The sequence below is a fragment of the Staurois parvus genome, unplaced genomic scaffold, assembly GCF_062004578.1.
Source record: "Staurois parvus isolate SC_StPar_1 unplaced genomic scaffold, SC_StPar_1.0 ptg000051l, whole genome shotgun sequence".
NCBI lineage: Eukaryota > Metazoa > Chordata > Amphibia > Anura > Ranidae > Staurois > Staurois parvus.
Genome location: NW_028317847.1, coordinates 4,115,445 through 4,135,629, shown reverse-complemented (window position 1 = coordinate 4,135,629; position 20,185 = coordinate 4,115,445). Strand labels below are relative to the sequence as shown.

General features: G+C 42.2%; 1 protein-coding gene across 1 annotated transcript in view; it reads right to left on the bottom strand.

Annotated features, from left to right (window-relative positions):
* LOC149470197 (uncharacterized) overlaps positions 1–20,185 on the bottom strand; it is a 693,606-nt gene that overhangs the window by 126,681 nt on the left and 546,740 nt on the right. Inside the window, 1 exon segment of the mRNA XM_089666341.1 lies at positions 5,945–5,998. Coding sequence (XP_089522467.1) covers positions 5,945–5,998 — 54 coding nt within the window.

Sequence of the window (20,185 nt, the reverse complement as noted above, 5' to 3'; positions counted from 1 at the left end):
CAGGAGATATTTTACTGTCCAGAACACCAGGTAAAAACAGGAAAGAAAAAGCCTTAACCTCTTCACGCATAACCATATGGGCTGCGCATAATGGGTGTAAAAAGCAACTAAAATCAACAAAAATATATAAAAATGTGATAACTCAGTCCCAAATCAGTGAAAATAGTGCAAAGTGCTGATATTCAACTTTAAGTTTCTTGATTGTGAACTCTTTAAACACAACACAACAGGTGCCCCACTGTGCTCAGAATAGTGCCCCACATGGACTGACACTCACCATCATCCAATGATCACCTATCTCTAAAATGGTCATTCATGCTTTTGGGACTATCTTAGAGAAACAATTGTTGTAGTTTGTGGCCACTTCTCCTCCAAGCAGGGGCGGACTGACAACTCATGGGGCCCCCGGGAAATAAGGTATCATGGGGCCCCTGTGTCCTTGCCCAAACTCAAAAAAGCCTATGAAAAAGGTACCAGGGGCATCTCATGGGGCCCCCTACTGACCCCGGGCCCTCGGGCAGTGCCCAAGTTTCCAAATGGTCAGTCCGCCCCTGCCTCCGAGTGAGCTGTATCTAAAGCCAACTTTCTCCTCACCTCCACAAGCAGAGTAAGTAATAAATCACCATGTATGAAGAAACAAAAGGGGACATCCCTTTGTGTAAAACTGCTTTTACTCTTATTATGGGGAAATAACTGCAACAATTACACTCACAAAAGAAGTGCCAGTAACCTGGCACCTGGTGTACTCAGCCTTGCTGCTGTATCAGTATGAAAATGGCTGCCGCTATGGTGGTTACTCCTCCAAGCAGCGTGCATTCCACAGGGCGGATGTGACGTCAGCGGAAGTTGCGTCATCAAACCTTGACTCGTTTCGATCATAGATAGTCTTCAGGAAGTACCGATCTATGATCAAAAGGCATCAAGGTTTGATTACGCAACTTCCGCAGACGTCGCAAAAAATAAAACATCCAGTGGCGAGTAAATACCACCAAAAGAAAGCTCTATTTGTGTGAAAAAAATGATAAAAATTTCATATGGGTGCAATGTTGCATGACCGCGCAATTGTCATTCAAAGTGCGACAGCGCTGAAAGCTGAAAATTGGCCTGGGCAGGAAGGGGGTATAAGTGCCCGGTAAGCAAGTGGTTAATGTACTTCCGAGTAGAGTTTGGAAATAATGAAGGTACACCCGATGAGAACAAAATGTTTTATGCATCGTCAGTTCTGTCTGGTCTGCTTTTTTCAATGAGTCCTACCATTGTGGATCTATAATGTTTATTTTGCTTGTTAATTCTGTGCTTACCAAACATGCCAGTCACTTAACATAATGTACAGCACACAATATGGAGACCCACAGATGGAACTGCACAATGATGCAATGAACGGAGCACTTTCTGCATACAGTAAATCATTAAATATGTGTTATCCAAAAATGAATTGTGCCTGATAAATTGGTGAAACGTGTTTTAAATGAAGACGAATGTTTGGAAAAGCATAGCTTGCTGGGTACGACCAGGAGTAACGCGCTGGAGGGCTCTTGAACAGTAACAGTAAATGGAAAATAAAAAGGCATCGGCTGGTTAGACAGAATGTCTTGAAGCAGAACATTAAACATGGAGACAATTTTAGGGGGTTCTATGTGACAAAAGAATGAAAGCCTCATTTGTGAAGAAATTATAATAAATGTTTCTGTCCAGATTTACTCTTGCATTTTGGATCCTAGTCAAAACTGGATAGTGACCTATCTTAGGTTGCTAACAGGAAAGCTGACACACTGTTGTAGAATTTTTTTAATACAACTTTTAGATTGCCAATGATTCCACGTCAACCAAGTCTTGAGGATGCAAAGTGATACACTTCCTCTAATTCCTAACCTTCCTAACACCATGCTTCACAGTTGGGATAAAGGTTAAGGTGCTGATATTGTAAACTTTGGGGTTCGGAACACTAGCCAGCTGCTTTACTCTTGCATTTTGGATCCTAGTCACACTGGATGGTGTTCTATCTGAGATTGCTAACAGAAAAAAACAGACATACTGTTGTAGAATTTGTTTTAATACAACGTTTGTACACTACTCAAAAAAATTAAAGGAACACTTTGAAAACACATCAGATCTCAATGGGGAAAAATATCATGCTGAACATCTATACTGATATGGACTTGGTAATGTGTGAGGAACGTAAGGATGCCCATCGTTTGATGGACATGAAAATTATCAACCTATAGAGGACTGAATTCAAAGACACCCCGAAAATGAAAGTGAAAAAATTATGCAGCAGGCTAGTCCATTTGCTGAAATTTCATTGCAGTAACTCAAAATGGTACTCAGTAGTTTGTATGGCCACCACATGCTTGTATACATGCCTGAAAACATCAGGGCATGCTCCTAATGAGACGACGGATGGTGTCCTGGGGTATTTCCTCCCAGATCTGGACCAGGGCATCACTGAGCTCCTGGACAGTCTGAGGTGCAACCCTGCGGCATTGGGTGGACCAAAACATGACATCCCAGAGGTGTTCTATTGGATTTAGGTCGGGCGGGCATGGGGGCCATTCAATGGTATCAATTCCTTCATCCTCCAGGAACTGCCTGCATACTCTCGCCACATGAGGCCGGGCATTTTTGTGCACCAGGAGAAACCCAGGACCTACTGCACCAGTGTAGGGTCCGACAATGGGTCCAAGGATTTCATCCCAATACATGATGGCAGTCAGGGTGCCATTGTCTAGCCTGTAGAGGTCTGTGCCTCCCCAGACCATCACTGACCCACCACCAAAACGATCATGCTAAATGATGTTACAGGCAGCATAATGTTCTCCATGGCTTCTCCAGACCCTTTCATGTCTGTCACATGTGCTCAGGGTGAACCTGCTCTCATCTGTGAAAAGCACAGGGCGCCAGTGACAGACCTGCCAATTCTGGTGTTCAATGGCAAATGCCGATCGAGTTCTATGTTGCCAGGCAGTGAGCACAGGGCCCACTAGAGGACATCGGGCCCTCAGGCCACCCTCATGAATTCTGTTTTTGATTGGTCAGAGACATTCACACTAGTGGCTTGCTGGAGGTCATTTTGTAGGGCTCTAGCAGTGCTTATCCTGTTCCACCTTGCACAAAGGAGTAGATAACAGTTCTGCTGATGGGGTGACCCTGTCCAGCTCTCTTAGAGTAGCTGCCTGTCTCCTGGAATCTCCTCCATGCTCTTGAGACTGTGCTGGGGCACACAGCAAACCTTCTGCAAATTACACATATTGATGTGCCATCCTGGAGGAGTTGGACTGCCTGTGCAACCTTTGTAGGGTCCAGGTATTGCCTCATGGTACCAGTAATAACACTGACCCTAGCCAAATGCAAAACTAGTCAAAAACAGTCAGAAAAGATGAGTAGAGAAAAAAATGTCAGTGGACTCCACCTGTAAAATCGTTCCTGTTTTGGGGGCCGTCTCATTGTTGCCCATCTAGTGCACCTGTTGTTAATTTCATTAACACCAAAGCAGCTAAAACTGATTAACAACCCCCCTCTGCTACTTAACTGACCAGATTAATATCCAAGAAGTTTAATTGACTTGATGCTATACTCTGATTAAAAAGTGTTCCTTTAATTTTTTTTAGCAGTATATTATTAGATCATCAATGATTTCACACCAAGTATTGAGGATGCAAAGTGTAATTCCTATTCTCACTATACTTCCTACACCATGCTTCACAGTTAGGGTAAATGTTAAGGTGTTGGTGTTGTAAACCTTGGGGTTCAGAACACTAGCCAGCAGCTTTACTCTTGCATTTTATATCCTAGTCCTAGATGGCGTCCTATCTTAGATCGTTAACAGAATAACTGACACACCGTTGTAGAATTTTTTAATACAACTTTTCGTTTGTTAGATCATCATTGATTCTACATCAAGTCTTGAGAAAGCAAAGAGATTCACTTCCTGTAATTCCTATCCTTCATATACTTATACCATCCTTCACAGTTGGTATTGTAATCCTTGGGGTTTGGAACATTAACCAGCCGCTTGTAAAAGTAACCAGTCTTTATTTTTCAACCAAAAACCTGGCAAACAAAACATCTTTCATCTGCAAATGAAACAAAAACAGTCCATACCTCTGGAATACAGCAAATAATATGACGGATAACTGCCAGTATATTGGTCCCACACCAGGGTTTAAGGTTTCTGCCTGCTTAGGGGTCCAGGAAGTGTCTAAGTAGCCAGACAGTTCACAGACCTCTCACAACTGTGTCCAATACCACTGAACACCTCACAGAAACCTGCTGACAGCTTTCTCCCCTTTGCTGCCCTCTCTTGCAGGTGAGTTAACCCTTACAGAACCAAAGTACCCATAATCAGGGTTGGAGGCTCTTTCCCACCCAAAATCTCTGTGAATTAAAGTCCCCTTTCTGGGAATGCTGCAATTTAGCTTTCCCTATCTATCGGATCACCCCAAGACCAATTACCCTGAATAGGTGGGAATCCCTGAGGACTCCAACTTTCTTTTAACCCCCTTTAACGGGACCACAACCTAAATAAAGGGGACATTTATCTCCCATCCAGTACCCATCCCTGGCATACTGTACACTATGCACTATTTTGTTATCTCCAAACATTCCACTCAATACATTTACCAAAATTATCAACTATATATGGTTTCAATAAAGCTGAGAAGAAATAGCACTTTTTTTTCTAGTATTGGATCAACAGGGGAAGGGTTGCTGTCAGTTTCCCCTTGGTAAAGATGCCAATGGGACAAATACTGATGGGGGAAATCAAAATTTCATGACAATAACGGGAATATGAATGGAGGTGATATATTCCGTAGATAACTGGTCTGGTGACAGCTGTCAAAAAAGGAATTTCCCCTTATTTGGGGAGATTTCCACTCCATTCTTTTCATGTAATTTGACCAGGATAAGAGGGAAAATCTCCATGATGGGAATACTGACAGCAATAAAATTCTAAGCCTTTCCCAACTATCTAAAAAAAAAAGGTCCGCTCTGCCACCATATATGTAAGCTATGCGGTCGGCAAGTCGATATACATGTATTCAACAGTGGTCTTCTTTTGCTTCTGCATGGCCTGTGTCTTAGGAGTCAATAAGAAAACCCTGAAAAAGTGTTGGGTGTAAACATAAAATGAGCCAGGGTCTAAATGCTATTGTCAGGACCTGGATCTGAACCTGCAACCTCTGCTGAGTCTGGCAATGGCTCTTCTTGCTGAGCCACTGGGAATGCTGGTCAGCCCCCTCCATCCTTAGGCCTTGTACTCTTTGCTCCTGTTTCTGATTTAGGCCATGTCTCTGTATTCCCTGTTTGCCAGATTATTGTGCTCTCTCCAGTCAATATCTCACTCTTGTCACTGAGGACAGCAACCTGGTAATAACATGCAGAAAAACCCATATCCACCATCAGGAGCTCTTGTTAACACCAGTTAGTACTTAGACTCCACACCTCCGGTGAGCCCCTGTCATGCGGCAGAGTGACCTGCCTCTGTATTTATTCAGCTGGTCAGTGGGTGCCTCACTACTACTAGTCTCCGAGGCTGAATCAAGATTGTGACAGCTATATATGTAGGTTTCTCACTTTTGGATTCCCAAAAAACTTGTCAGATTTTTAATATACCATCTGTGCTCCACACGAGGTTGATATGTGAGTGGAGTTACTTGTTTCGTGGACTAAACTGCATGCATTGTGTGCAAAACATGTCCTTGGGTGCTAAATAGAGGCTTGTATGGTGGTGACCACCATGGCTGAATGGTGTTCCTCTATGATGCTTGCAGAAGAAAACTCCTAACCATGAAGGGTAAGACAGATACCATAATGGGTAGAAAGCATTTATGGTAATGAAACATTCAAGCAATGTTCACAGCTCAATAATACATGTATTCCAAGGCACAACAATATTTCTCACAAAAGTTAATCTATTTGTTTTTGTAGTCATTGTGTTACATACCTGTATTACTTCATCGTCTTCTTCCAAAAGACCTTCTAGAATCTCAGCGGCAAGCTGAAAAACAAAGTATTAATCATCAATCAATTATTTATACTTGAGAGGAAAATCTATGGCGCATTACGTTATTAAACAAAGGGTTCAAGTCGTGCAATAAAACCTAACAATGATAAGTGACTGGGGGGCGTTAGAGTGTGCTAATGCATTTACAGTTCATGTGCATATGATGAACAGCAAAAGAAAGTGAAGAATCTTAAAGGGCAATACATACAGCTAAACTGCTCAGAATGGAATTGTTGCACTTGCCAAGTCTCATGCCCTTATGGTTGTTAAAAGAGAAGCACGGCTTTGTTTTTTTCCCCAAAATTATATCTACCTAGGTGGGTGCAGCATCGGTTCGATGCTGCATCTGTCCCCCGCCGGCTCTATGTGTTAGAACTCAGTGACCACATGACCTTCAGTCACTGCTCTCTGCTCTGCCCCCCCTCCGCGCGCTCACCGGAATGCTTGGCTGTGGATTGGTAGGGAGCGGCTGTTTCAGGCTCTCAGCGGCTCTTTGAGAGGCTGAACCAGGTGCCGATCCAGACTCTGGGGTGGATCCCAACTTTAAAGTCGGGATCTTTCAGCCTGTACCAGCTGAGTGACATGAGCTGTCAGTGGGCTACAGCCCTCTGTCAGCTGAAAATGGGTCACAGGTGTGCAGAATGAACGGCACTCCTGTGATCCACAGGAGGCGTACAGTCAAAAGAGCTTTGGCAGTATTTCTTCTTTAGGTCCCCCCCCCTCCTCCTCACAATGGAGATTATAACAGGACAAGCAATTCTGCAGAGGTGGTACTGCCCCCAACACCTACCTACCTGCTGTTTACAGGACTAAGAGCATACTGATAACACACACTTCTAGCATTCTTTTTCCTATAAACGACACCAAACCCCCACCCGTCAGTTTTCAGAGACAGCTTTCCCTCTGGAGATTAGATAATTAAGATGCCTTGTAGCAATTTAACATCAAGACAGTTGTCTGGTAAAATAACATTAGCTAGACTGAAAAAATGATTTCACAACTTCTAAAGGAATATATAATAAAAATACATAAGCAAGGATCGAAATATAAAGTGTTTGATTTGAGATGCTCATCCTGTGCCATATACTATGTTCCCTATTCGTGTATCTATTGTAACTGAATGTCTTTGAAAGATCTAATAAACATATCCTGCTTAAGAATACATAAGCAGAGGTTACATGTTATGAAAACCACGTCATCCTTGGGAAGCCTTATTACATAAAAATATGCTACATAAACCCAGATATCAGCAAATTTTGATCTCCCACATCTTTATGGCCACTAAGCAAACTATAGTGTGGTCAAAGGACAACATGTCCTTATTTTCGATGAAGTCAAACGTAGAATTACAGGCACTATAATGAATGAAAAATGTACGGCACTACTAATTAATTTCCATAATCGTTTGTGGTCCCTGGAGTTTTGATACCCTCCTTGTGGTCTCCTAAGCAGTTTTCCATGAAACAGATGAATGTCAAGTGTGCTCACGCAATTAGACTCGCTCTTCTTTTCCTTCCATTCTCTTAGACCCATTCAGCTCCTACACCTTTCCCTACGTGTTTATTCCCCACCTCTTCCACCCCTTTGGTTCCCCCCTTCTTATATACTTATTGATCCTATTTCAACCTTTTACCCTTCCAATATAGATTAGTTTATTGTAGCACCCACCTTACCCTTCTATTGAATGACACAGCAATAGCATTTTGATTCTTGCAGTCCCAATTGAGCTTTATGCTATTATTATAGATACCAGCCCCGGAGAAAGGCACAGTTATATTTCTTGTTGTGGATTTGGGGAGCCATATAGGCCCTCTGGACCCATAGGACATACAATATCTTGGTGTAAGGTCTTTAAAGAGCGGAGGCAGCAAACCTCATATTTAATAGTAAATGTAGTGGAACCGGACCCCGACTGCACTTGGGTATTTCCGTTAGACTCCCGCTTCCCTGTCTGAACACAGATCCACGGACACCACGCTTGAACAAAACCAGGAAATAGACAGCTCTTTTTTAACATAGATACAAGATATATACACAGGGCAGGGCAATACACACCCAGTAACAAGAAACACATCAGCAGGCACCCCCCCACACAAACACATACATCCCATAATAGTTTGCTCCCAAGCAAGACACACAATAGAACAATGGGATGCAATCACATAACACCAAACAGGCTTTTTATACAATACACACTGAGACTAATCACATGTTCATATGCAAACTCAGCTATATACAGAAATAGACTTAACACTCCAAACTGTAAGTTAATTAGGTTAGCTAGCTGGGTGACCAAAACAAAAGGTGAATGGGAATTCACACCTAGACAATGGTTGGATGAATTAGGATCTCACTAAAGAGCAGAAGGTCAGGCTCCTTCAATTCACATGTCTAGTTCAGAATCAACAACCAGGAATAGTCTTCATATAGCTGATAAATATTACGGTCACATCTGAAGGAATTCCAACTGCATTCTCAGTGCCCATTAGTCACTCTGTGCCCCTAAGAGACACAGGGTGACTTACACATAAGAGGGATATGGGGAGCTGAGACAGGGGTCTCCCGACCTCTCCAAAGCAAGTTGTGCTCCATGGGCCCCTCACCCAAAGTGACTCCTGTCACAGTAAACATCAAGATTTATATATACATTAAGTTCAACTGGTTATATTTATGGATCTGACTGTTTTGATAGACATCTTTCACTGAAGATAACTTCTGCTTATGCTATTTCAAAATTGATTGACCTACCTAAGTTTGTAACAAGTTTATGTTAAGGTGGCCATACTTGGGATAAAACTGTCAATTTATAATTGAAATTGCAGTAGTTTTTTTAACCTCCCTGGCGGTATTCCTGATTGTAGCTCGGGGTAAAGTTTCAGTACCACAAGCAGTAACCCCGAGCTACAATCAGGCTTACCATGCGGCGCTGCTCTGGGATCCCTCGATTACTTACCTTGTCCTGTGCTCCCGCGATGTCCCTCCTGCAGTGTCCCCAGCAATGTAAAATGGCGGATGCCGGCATCTGTTATCTGGGTTCCGTCCCCTGTGAGCGTCGGGATGTACGGGGGACGGAACGGCGGGAATTTTCAAAATGACAAAAAGTGACATTCACTAAAATCACTAAAATCACATAGTATAACATTACTGTATCAAACCATTTCAGATACATTTTGTCCCGAGTGCTTTGTCCTGTGCCCTGCCTGCATTTTTACTGTTCTTTCTGCCTGGAAACTGAGAAATGTCCATGGCGTCCAAAAAGCGTCCCTTTAGGTCAAAAGCAGGTTTAGACCAGCTAGAGAACAGCGATAGTAAATCAGAACCACTTGCAGAATTGAGTGATAATGATTCGTGGGGAAATTCATCATCAGACACTGAAAATGATTTTGCGACTTTGCTCAGTGACGTGCGAACTTGGCGCTATATTTCAAATTTCAGTGTTTTTGGTTTGATTATATTATTTAATTAAATTTATTATTATATTATTATTTTTTATGATTATTTATTAAATAATAATTTATGATTTCGTGTTTCAAGTTTTATCATACCCGGGATGTTTTACTAGACTCTTGTTCGGACAGATTTCAGTGAGTTATTCCTAAAAATTACAGGCCTACAATAAACAAAATACATATTTCCATGCAAAAAAATGGACCGCTTTGAGCACAGAAATATGGACATAATCAGACCGCTAGGGAGGTTAAGAAATCCAGGTATGGATATTTCTGAGTCACCATCCTGCCTCTGCATTTGTCCAATCAGAGAATACCATATATAATAATATCATCAGTTGTTCATACTCTTGCCTTGAAGCTCTAAGGTCCTGGGTTTAGGCCTTTCCTAAGGTAGGAGGTTCTTCAGGAAGGGGGCTTATAAATTCCCGAATGTTTTTTTTTTTTCCTCCTCCTCTCTCTTTTCTCCAGGGTCTGGCTCAGCTTTCCTTTACATTACTCTATTCTGGGTACTAAATTCCTGTATGTGCGTGTTTATTAACAACAGCTCTTTAAGTATAGCTCAGTGTACCTACAGTATGTGCAAGTTCTTTGCTGTGATTCAACAATGGAGTGTACATCTTTATTGTGTTATGCTTGATGTTAGATGACATGCTTGGGTATTTGTACCTGCTAGGTGATTTTATGTACTGTATATGCCTAATACAAACTTATTACTAAAGCAGTCTGGCTATGTGGTGTGCTTGCTCTATACCAGTGGTCTCCAAACTGCGGACGGATGTGGCCCTTTGCCTGCCTTTATCCAGCCCTTCGGGCACTATTCCTCCCACTTATATGACACACTATTCTGCCAACTAATACCAACAATGGGGTACCATTTCTCCCACTAACACCAATAATGGGGTACTATTCCTCCCAATGACAGCAATGATGGGGCACTATTCCTCCCAATGATACCAATGATGGGGCACTATTCTTCCCAATGATACCAATGATGGGACACTATTCCTCCCAATGAAACCAATGATGGGGCACTATTCCTCCCAATGATACCAATGATGGGGTACTATTCCTCCCAATGATACCAATGATGGGGCACTATTCTTTCCCCTAATGCCAAATGAGGTGATGTTTACTCCCACTGATGCAAGGAAATTTTGCCACAGTCCGGCCCCTCCAAAAATTTTGAATACAATAAACTGGCCCTTTATTTAGTAAGTTTGGAGACCCCTGCTCTATACATTAAAAACTATTGTACTTACAGATTGATACACTGTGGAGATGTTTAAGCACCATAAATTATAATATATTGCTGGTTGCTTAATGGTGTAGTTAATAGTGGTGTGTAGTACCCTCTAGTGTGCTTATAGTATAGTGTAGTGTATTGCAGGTAAAATAATTGTGTATGACTAATGGTAACTGTTTGAGTCTGTGATTGAGGTTGGGTTATTGCAGGTCAGCTGGATGACTTAACTGGTTGTGGCTCTATCACTTCCTCCTGACTCTGGAGAACCATAGAACCTTCTAGAAGTCAGTAAGCAGGAAAGGGTGGAGACCTAATCTGCATATTTATAGGAGTTTTGCCGATTCCAGGTTTGGAGGCCCTAGTAGAGTGGTAGAATGGCCCATAAATATAGGAAAATCAAGCAGACAGAGTGGGGTGGAAGATGGAGTGCTGAGAAGATTGTCAGTGCCTGGGAGGGGTCCCCTAGGTCTAGGGGGGACCAACCTCCAGGCTGCGCTCGGGCTGGCTAGTAAAAATACATTCAGCAGTGCAGCATGAATGGGATTGAGACTTGGAGCAGTGGGAGCAAAGAGGACAGAGTGAGTACATCAGCACACCCTGGACAGCACTGTGCTCAATCCTTTATCCTTGTCCCGGGATATCTTCAGAGCAGCCAGGAGGCCTGGTAGTGTCTGCAGGCTGTGGAGATGGGAGTGGTTCTACAGGGGCGGAGAGGAGACATCTCTGCATGTAGTTAGAAGAAGCTAAGCTGATTTTTACGGGCTGCTAGTTCCTTGCCGGTAAAGGGCTGCAGCGACTGACGGCTTTCAAGGAAAAGAGCAGTCCAGGATCTGTTTTTTGCATAGGAAGTAAGTTGTTCCCCCTTCATTGATTCAAGCCAACTTGAGCATCCCAAAATCCCTATTTCTCTATCCAAGTTATTTCCCATAATAAAATAACAAAACCAAGCTCACAGATTGTTCAATGGCTATGGATGAAAGTGTGAAAAATACCTTTTGCTTGGCTGCATAAGGTTTAGGGGTACCCACAACACAGCAGCCCTCTAAAGGGTAGCGCTACATGGTGATCAGACCTAAATTGCTAATTACAAACTTATGAGCTGCCCTGAGAAAGTTGGACTCTATGCAAGCCACTAAATACATAGATGAAGGTATCCCCCCTTCTCCCGAGTCACCCCTTGTCCCTGCTTCCAATCCACCTCCGAGCACAGTCTCTTATTCCTGCCAACTACTCTCCTCCCCATAGACCCCAAGCAACAACATAGCCCCCCAGCAGCAACAGACCCCTCCCCCCGACAACAACAGACACCCACCAGCAACAGTAAATCCCCAGCAGTCAGAATTAATAGACTCTCCAGCAACCAGCAACAGTAGATCCCCTCAATACCAACGAACCACCCAGCAACAATAGATCCACTATCAACAACAATAGGCTCAACCAGCAACAGTAGACCCCTACAGACACAAAAGAAGCTCCTTCAAGAACATAAGCCCCCCTCCCAGCAACTACAGGTGCCAGAACTGCGTACCACCGTGTTTTCGCTGAAAAAAAAGCCCTGCATAGATAAAACATATACATGGGAGCCATTTTACCTCCCGAAGTATTTGTATTTCTGTCCATCCAGTCCTGATTTTGACACAGCACAGCCCATTTTTTTTAAGCAGGGCAGGATACTTGATTTTAATCTGCGGCAGTTAAGTAACACTTCTAGATCCTGTTCCTCCTCAAGCCTGTGACAGAGAAAAGAGAAGCAGCAGACTGATGAGCTGATCTCTCTGTCACTCTGCTCTCTCCTCCTATCAGCAAGTCCCTTCCTAGAGCTCTGCAGCTCAGTAAATTGGCTTCTGGTGCCGCTTCTCAATCAGCCAGAGGTCTGCTGTTCAGGGACTTCAAGAGACTGATACAGAGGCAAATTCAGGTACGTATACAGCTTGCATTGAGAAAAAAAAATGTATAAATCATTAATGAATACAGAGCTGAGTGATTTTGCCTTCAGCTTTAAAGGATGCCAAATACAATCTTTTTACTATTTTTGTCATGATTGAACTACATATTTGTTTTTTTTTTCAGCAAAGAAAATAGTGTTGTACACAGCAATGCAAGAAACCAACTGGAAGTCAGTTGCTGTAATTCACTTAAGGCTACATTCTATTTAGGAAGGAATATATTGGTCATATCACCCACTGTTTTCATAAAATTTTCATAACTAAATCTAGAAGCGCTGCCAAGGGTAGCCACTGCAAAGCCAGGCAAGGCATTATCCCTCTTCAACCTGCTGGCTCTTCATTGTTTATAGGCAAACTAAAAAGGTATTATGCGCAACGGGGTGTATTTTTTTTATTCTGCTAGTCACTCTGTGAAATGGCATATACATTTGTTCTGCGCAAATACTGGCAAAATAAAATGTTACTATTATAGTTTCTCTCCAAATCTGATGTTTTTCATTGATAAGAATAGCGTGAAGCAGGAAAAAAACACATTATGGCCACTAGATGGAGCTGATGCTGATAGAAAATAAATATTTAGTATGATCATCAGCTCCATCTAGTGACCACAATGTGGTATTCTCCTGATGCACGCAAATATGGAGAACATCTGACTTAGGGAGAAAATAGCCTAGTAACATTTAAAGTGTTTCTAAGCCCACAACAGTAACATCAGTCTAAAACTATGTAGCTTCCAATTGAAGAAATAAATAAAAAATCTTTAGTGCCAGAAATAATACTTCCACCATCCACCAGTGAAAAAACCAACATCCACCGCACTCACCAGATATTGGTGATTATTGCGCCTTCTAGGATTATTATGGGCTCCTAAACCCCCTTTAAGACCTCCAGGATTCCTTTCCACCACAAGGTATAAGATGTTCCTCCTCTCGCTCCTGCCTTTTCCTCTCTCCAACTGCACAGCAGTGCAGGGAAAAGAAATACCAATAGTGTAATACTGCTAATAAACTGAGTTATATCAAAAAACCGTTTGCCAGACCGCTCACATTTCTCATGATCATAAACAGCGTTTATTGCTTTTGCCACAGAATCACAGGTTCCACATAGTTTGAAGCTGAGACCTCACAGCCTGATCCAACCTACTTTCTGTGTGGTTTACATAGTCTGGCTGAAAAAACACAAAAGTCCATCCAGTTAAAAAAAAAAGTTATAATCCTACACCCACAGTTGATCCAGAGGAAGTTAAAAAAAAACACAGCAAAGCATGATCCAATTTGCTCCTGCAGGGGAAAAAATTCCTTCCTGATCCCCCAAGAGGTAATCGAATATTCCCTGGATCAACTTTACCTATAAATGTTAGTAACCAGTTATATTCTGTGTATCCAAGAAACAATCCAGGACTTTTTTAAAGCAATCCACTGAGCTGGCCAGAACCAACTCTTGAGGGGAGTCTATTCCACATTTTCACAGCTGTTACTGTGAAGAAACCTTTCTGTTTTTGGATATTACATTTTTTTTTCCTCCAGACATAAAGAGTGCCCCCTTGTCCTCTGTGATGACCTCAGGGTGAATAACTTTACACCAAGTTCACTATATGAACCACTGATGTATTTATACATGGAGATCATATCCCCCCTTATGTATTATACATGGAGATCATATCCCTCCTTATGTATTATACATGGAGATCATATCCCTCCTTATGTATTATACATGGAGATCATATCCCCCCCTTATGTATTATACATGGTGATCATATCCCCCTTATGTATTATACATGGAGATCATATCCCCCTTATGTATTATACATGGAGATCATATCCCCCCCTTATGTATTATACATGGAGATCATATCCCCCCCTTATGTATTATACATGGAGATCATATCCCCCCTTATGTATTATACATGGAGATCATATCCCCCCTTATGTATTATACATAGAGATCATATCCCCCATTATGTATTATACATGTTGATCATATCCCCCCTTATGTATTATACATGGAGATCATATCCCCCCCTTATGTATTATACATGGAGATCATATCCCCCTTATGTGTTATACATGGAGATCATATCCCCCCTTATGTATTATACATGGCGATCATATCCCCCCTTATGTATTATACATGGAGATCATATCCCCCTTATGTATTATACATGGAGATCATATCACCCCTTATGTATTATACATGGAGATCATATCCCCCCTTATGTATTATACATGGCGATCATATCCCCCCTTATGTATTATACATGGAGATCATATCCCCCTTATGTATTATACATGGTGATCATATCCCCCTTATGTATTATACATGGTGATCATATCCCCCCCTTATGTATTATACATGGAGATCATATCCCCCCTTATGTATTATACATGGAGATCATATCCCCCCTTATGTATTATACATGGAGATCATATCCCCCTTATGTATTATACATGGAGATCATATCCCCCCCTTATGTATTATACATGGAGATCATATCCCCCTTATGTGTTATACATGGAGATCATATCCCCCCTTATGTATTATACATGGAGATCATATCCCCCTTATGTATTATACATGGAGATCATATCCCCCTTATGTATTATACATGGAGATCATATCCCCCCCTTATGTATTATACATGGAGATCATATCCCCCCCTTATGTATTATACATGGAGATCATATCCCCCTTTTGTATTATACATGGTGATCATATCCCCCTTATGTATTATACATGGAGATCATATCCTCGCGGTTCTCTCATTCTGTCCTCCCATTCTCACCGCACATGCGCAGCTCCAGGAGCACGCAGCGCGGCGATCAGTGATGCGCTGTGTCCCTTGGAAAGAGCCGAAGATGTCAGCTCAATCATGTGATCTGCTGTGTCCAATCACAGCTGATCGCATGTAAATAGGGAAATGCCGGTTATCGGCATTTCTCTCCTCACGAGCTGTCACGCTGACAGCTCGAGAGGAGAGCCGGTAATCAGCATTCCTCAGAGGGGACATGTGCACTGATCATCAGGGCACTGATGACCGGTGTGCCCTGATGATCAGTGTAGCCCCAGCAATGCCACCTGTCAGTGCCCATCAATGCCAGCTCTCAGTGCTCATCCATGCCACCTGCCAGTGCCCATCAGTGCCACATCAATGCCACATATCAGTGCCCATCTGAGCTGCTTTTCAGTGTCACACATCAATGCCAGTCAGTGCCACCTATCAGTGCTGCCAATCAGTGCCGCCTATCAGTGTTAGTCAGTGCTGCTTATCAGTGTGCATCAGTGTCGCCTATAAGTGCCCGTCAGTGCCGCCTAACAGTGCCAGCCAGTGCCACCTAACAGTGTCAGTCGGTGCCATGTATCAGTGCCAGTCAGTGCCGCCTATCAGTGCCATATATTAGTGCTACCTTTCAGTGCCCAGTGATGCCTGTCAATGCCACCTACCAGTGCCTCCTCATCAGTGCCCATCAGTGCCACCTATCAGTGTCCATCAGTGCACCCTATCAGTGCCCATCACTGCAGCCTCATTAGCGCACATCAGTGAAGGAGAAAAATCACTTATTTACAAAATTTTATAACAAAAAATAAGAAAAAAAATTTTTTTTCAATTTTCAGTGGTTTTTGGTTTGTTTAAGAAAAAATAAAAAAAACAGAGGTGATTAAATACCACCAAAAGAAAGCTCTATCTGTCACAAAAAAATGATAAAAATGTCATATGGGTACAGTGTTGCATGACCGCACAATTGTCATTCAAAGTGTGACAGCGCTGAAAGCTGGAAATTGGCCTGGGCAGGAAGGGGGTATAAGTGCCCTGTAGTGGATAAAAGTGTTTAGTCTTGACCTCATATTATATGGTTTTGGAAAATCTAATGAAAAATTATATAATGTATGGCCAGCCTAAGACAACACATCATGTGAGCCAGTCATTGTTTCACATGAATTTGTGCTAGTTAGCTCCACTTTGGGATCCAGTGCCATCATTTTTCCTTCTTAGGAATAAATGCATGACAGAGGCTCTAGTCTAACCCTACTATGCTAAACAAAAAAACAAACAAATAGTTTTGTCTAGAGTTAAAACGCACATCAGCATTCACATTTGCTCAGTGTTTGGCATCTCTACAGAATTTTTCAAATGAATATTTACAAAATAAAATTACACTGACATTACGGCAAAGTCAAAGTTGGGAATCTAGCAACGTTATTAAAACTAGCAGCAGGTAAAGAGGAGAGAAGACATGATGTATTCTGTCCATATTCCTGTTTAATACCAATATATAAATTAACAATGACTGTATGCAAACATTAATTGCTTCTTTTGAAGACAATTCCCCGAGACATCATTAATTTATGTGAACTAGGAGCAGCTAATCTTGGCGGTATGAAGCCAGAGTAGACATGAGCTATTAGTGATATGGGTGCTATGCATTTCAAACACAGTGTGCCATTCTGCATTCATATATCTAGCGGGAGTTATTCTTCATATATATGCACGCTAAAGATTGCAGAGCTGTCTATCCTGCTGTTACATATTTATTTTGTTTAAAGTATTTGAAATTAAAGACAGCCAACAATTTTGAAATCCTGGCTTTTTCTTGCAGTATTGCGACGAATAACAGGTTGGAGCAGAATTCAGTCCTCCACCTTTGAGGCTATCTGGTTTTCTAGCAAGGTGCTCTACATCCACTGTAGGGTTTAAAGTGTATTTCCACGTTTGCAGTCAAATTTGAGAAAACTCCACTATACAGTGTAGGAAATAAGTATTTGATCCCCTGCTGATTTTGAATGTTTGCCCACTCACAAAGAAATGATCAGTCTAAAAATCGAATGTTCGGTGTATTGTAACACTGAGACAGAAAAGCAACAAAAAATTCAAAAGAAATGCATGTCTAACAAATTATGAACTGATTTGCATGTTCATGAAGGAAATAAATATTTGATTCCCTATCATTCAGCAGGATTTCTGGCTACCAGGTGTCTTACATACAGGTAACAAGCTGAGATTAGAAGCAGTCTCTTAACCTCCCTAGAGGTCTGATTATGTCTATATTTCTGTGCTCAAAGCGGTACATTTTTTTATGTATATGTAATATGTATTTTTTTTATTGTAGCCCTGTAATTTTTAGGAAAAACTCACTGAAATCTGTCTGAACAAGAGTCTAATAAACATCCCGGGTATGTTAACATTTGAAACACGAAATCATAAATTATAATTTAATAAATACTCATAAAAAATAATAATATAATAATAATAAATTTAATTCAATAATATAATCAAACCAAAAACACTGAAATCTGAAATAGAGCGCCAAGTTCGCACATCGCTGAGCAAAGTCACAAAATCGTTTTCAGTGTCTGATGACGAATTTCCCCACGAATCATTATCACTCAATTTTGCAAGTAGTTCTAATTTACTATCGCTGTTCTCTAGCTGGTCTAAAACCGCTTTTGACATAAAGGGACGCTTTTTGGATGCCATGGACGTTTCTCAGTTTCCAGGCAGAAAAAACAGTAAAAAGGTAGGCAGGGCACAGGACAAAGCACTCGGGACAAAATGTATGTGAAATGGTTTGATACAGGAATGTTTTACTATGAGATTTTAGTGCATTGAGTGAATGTCACTTTTAAAAATTTTTGAATTTCCCGCTGTTTCCATCCCCCGTACGTCCCGACGCTCGCAGGGAACAGAACCCATCGGCCGGAGGAGATGGCCGGGGACGCTGCAGAGGGGACATCGCTGGAGCGCAGGACAAGGTAAGTGCTGGAGGAAATCCCTGAGCAACGCTGCAGTGTAATCCCGAGTGTAGCTCGGGGTTACCGCTTTTGGTACTGAAAGTTAACCCTGAGCTACACTTGGGAATACAGCCAGGGAGGTTAAAGGGAGTGCTGCTAATCTCATTTTGTTACCTGTATAAAAGACACCTGTCCACAGGAGCAATCAAACAATCAGATTCCAAACTCTCCACCATGGCAAAGACCAAAGAGCTGTCCAACGATGTCAGGGACAAGATTGTAGACCTACACAAGGCTGGACTGGGCTACCAAACTATCGCCAAGCAGCTTGGTGAGAAGGTGGCAACAGTTGGTGCAATCATTGGCAAATGGAAGAAACACAAAACAACTGTCAGTCTCCCTAGGTCTGGTGCACCATACAAGATCTCACCTCGTGGAGTGTCAATGATCATGAGAACAGTGAGGAATCATCCCAGAACTACACGTGAGGATCTTGTCATTGATCTCCAGGCAGCTGGGACCACAGTCACAAAGAAAACAATTGGTAACACACTACGACCAACAAGGATTGAAATCCTGCAGTGCCCGCAAGGTCCCTCTGCTCAAGAAAGCACATGTCCAGGCCTGTCTTAAGTTTGCCACTGAACATCTGAATGATGCAGAGGAGGACTGGTTGAAAGCGTTGTGATCAAAATCGAGCTCTTTGGCATCAATTCACTCGCCGTGTTTGGAGGAGGAGGAGGAATGCTGTCTATGACCCCAAGAACACCATCCCAACTGTCAAACATGGTGGTGGAAATATTCTGCTTTGGGGGTGTTTTTCTGCTAAGGGGACAGGACAACTGCACCACATCAAAGGGACGATGGATAGGGCAATGTACCATCAAATCTTGGGTGAGAACCTTCTTTCCTCAGCCAGGGCATTGAAAATGGGTCGTGGATGGGTGTTCCAGCATGACAATGACCCAAAACACAGGGCCAAGGCAACAAAGGAGTGGCTCAAGAAGAAGCACATTAAGGTCCTGGAGTGGCCTAGCCAGTCTCCAGACTTTAATCCAATTGAAAATCTGTGGAGGGAGCTGAAAGTTCGAGTTGGCAAACGTCAGCCACCAAACCTTAAGGACTTGGAGAGGATCTGCCAAGAGGAGTGGGCCAAAATCCCTCCTGAGATGTGTGCAAATCTGGTGGCCAACTACAGGAAACGTCTGACCTCTGTGATTGCCAACAAGGGATTTGCCACCAAGTACTAAGTCATGTTTTGTGAAGGGGATCAAATACTTATTTCCCTTATGAACATGCAAATCAGTGCATAATTTGTTAGACATGCATTTCTTTTGAATGTTTTGTTGCTATTCTGTCTCTCAGTATTACAATACACCGAACATTCGATTTTTAGACTGATAATTTCTTTGTGAGTGGGCAATCATTCAAAATCAGCAGGGGATCAAATACTTATTTCCTTCACTGTATGTTTGTTTATATGTTCCCATTCACACAGCGGATACTTTCACCGGCCACTTTATCAGGTACATCTGTTCAAGTGCTTGGTAGGACAAATTGCAAATCAGCCAATCACATGGCAGCAACTCATTGCATTTAGGCATCTAGATGTGGTGAAGACAACTTGATGAATTTCAAACCGAGCATCAGAATGGGGGAGAAAGGGGATTTAAAGTGTTTCTAAACCCAGGACCCTGCATTCACTATATCTATAATTTTGGAAACAGCCAAAAGTTGCTGGGTGCTAAGACGGGAATAAGGTGGTTGGTCAAGTTTCAGAATGGATTTCTGGGCCAGGAACTTGAGAACACTT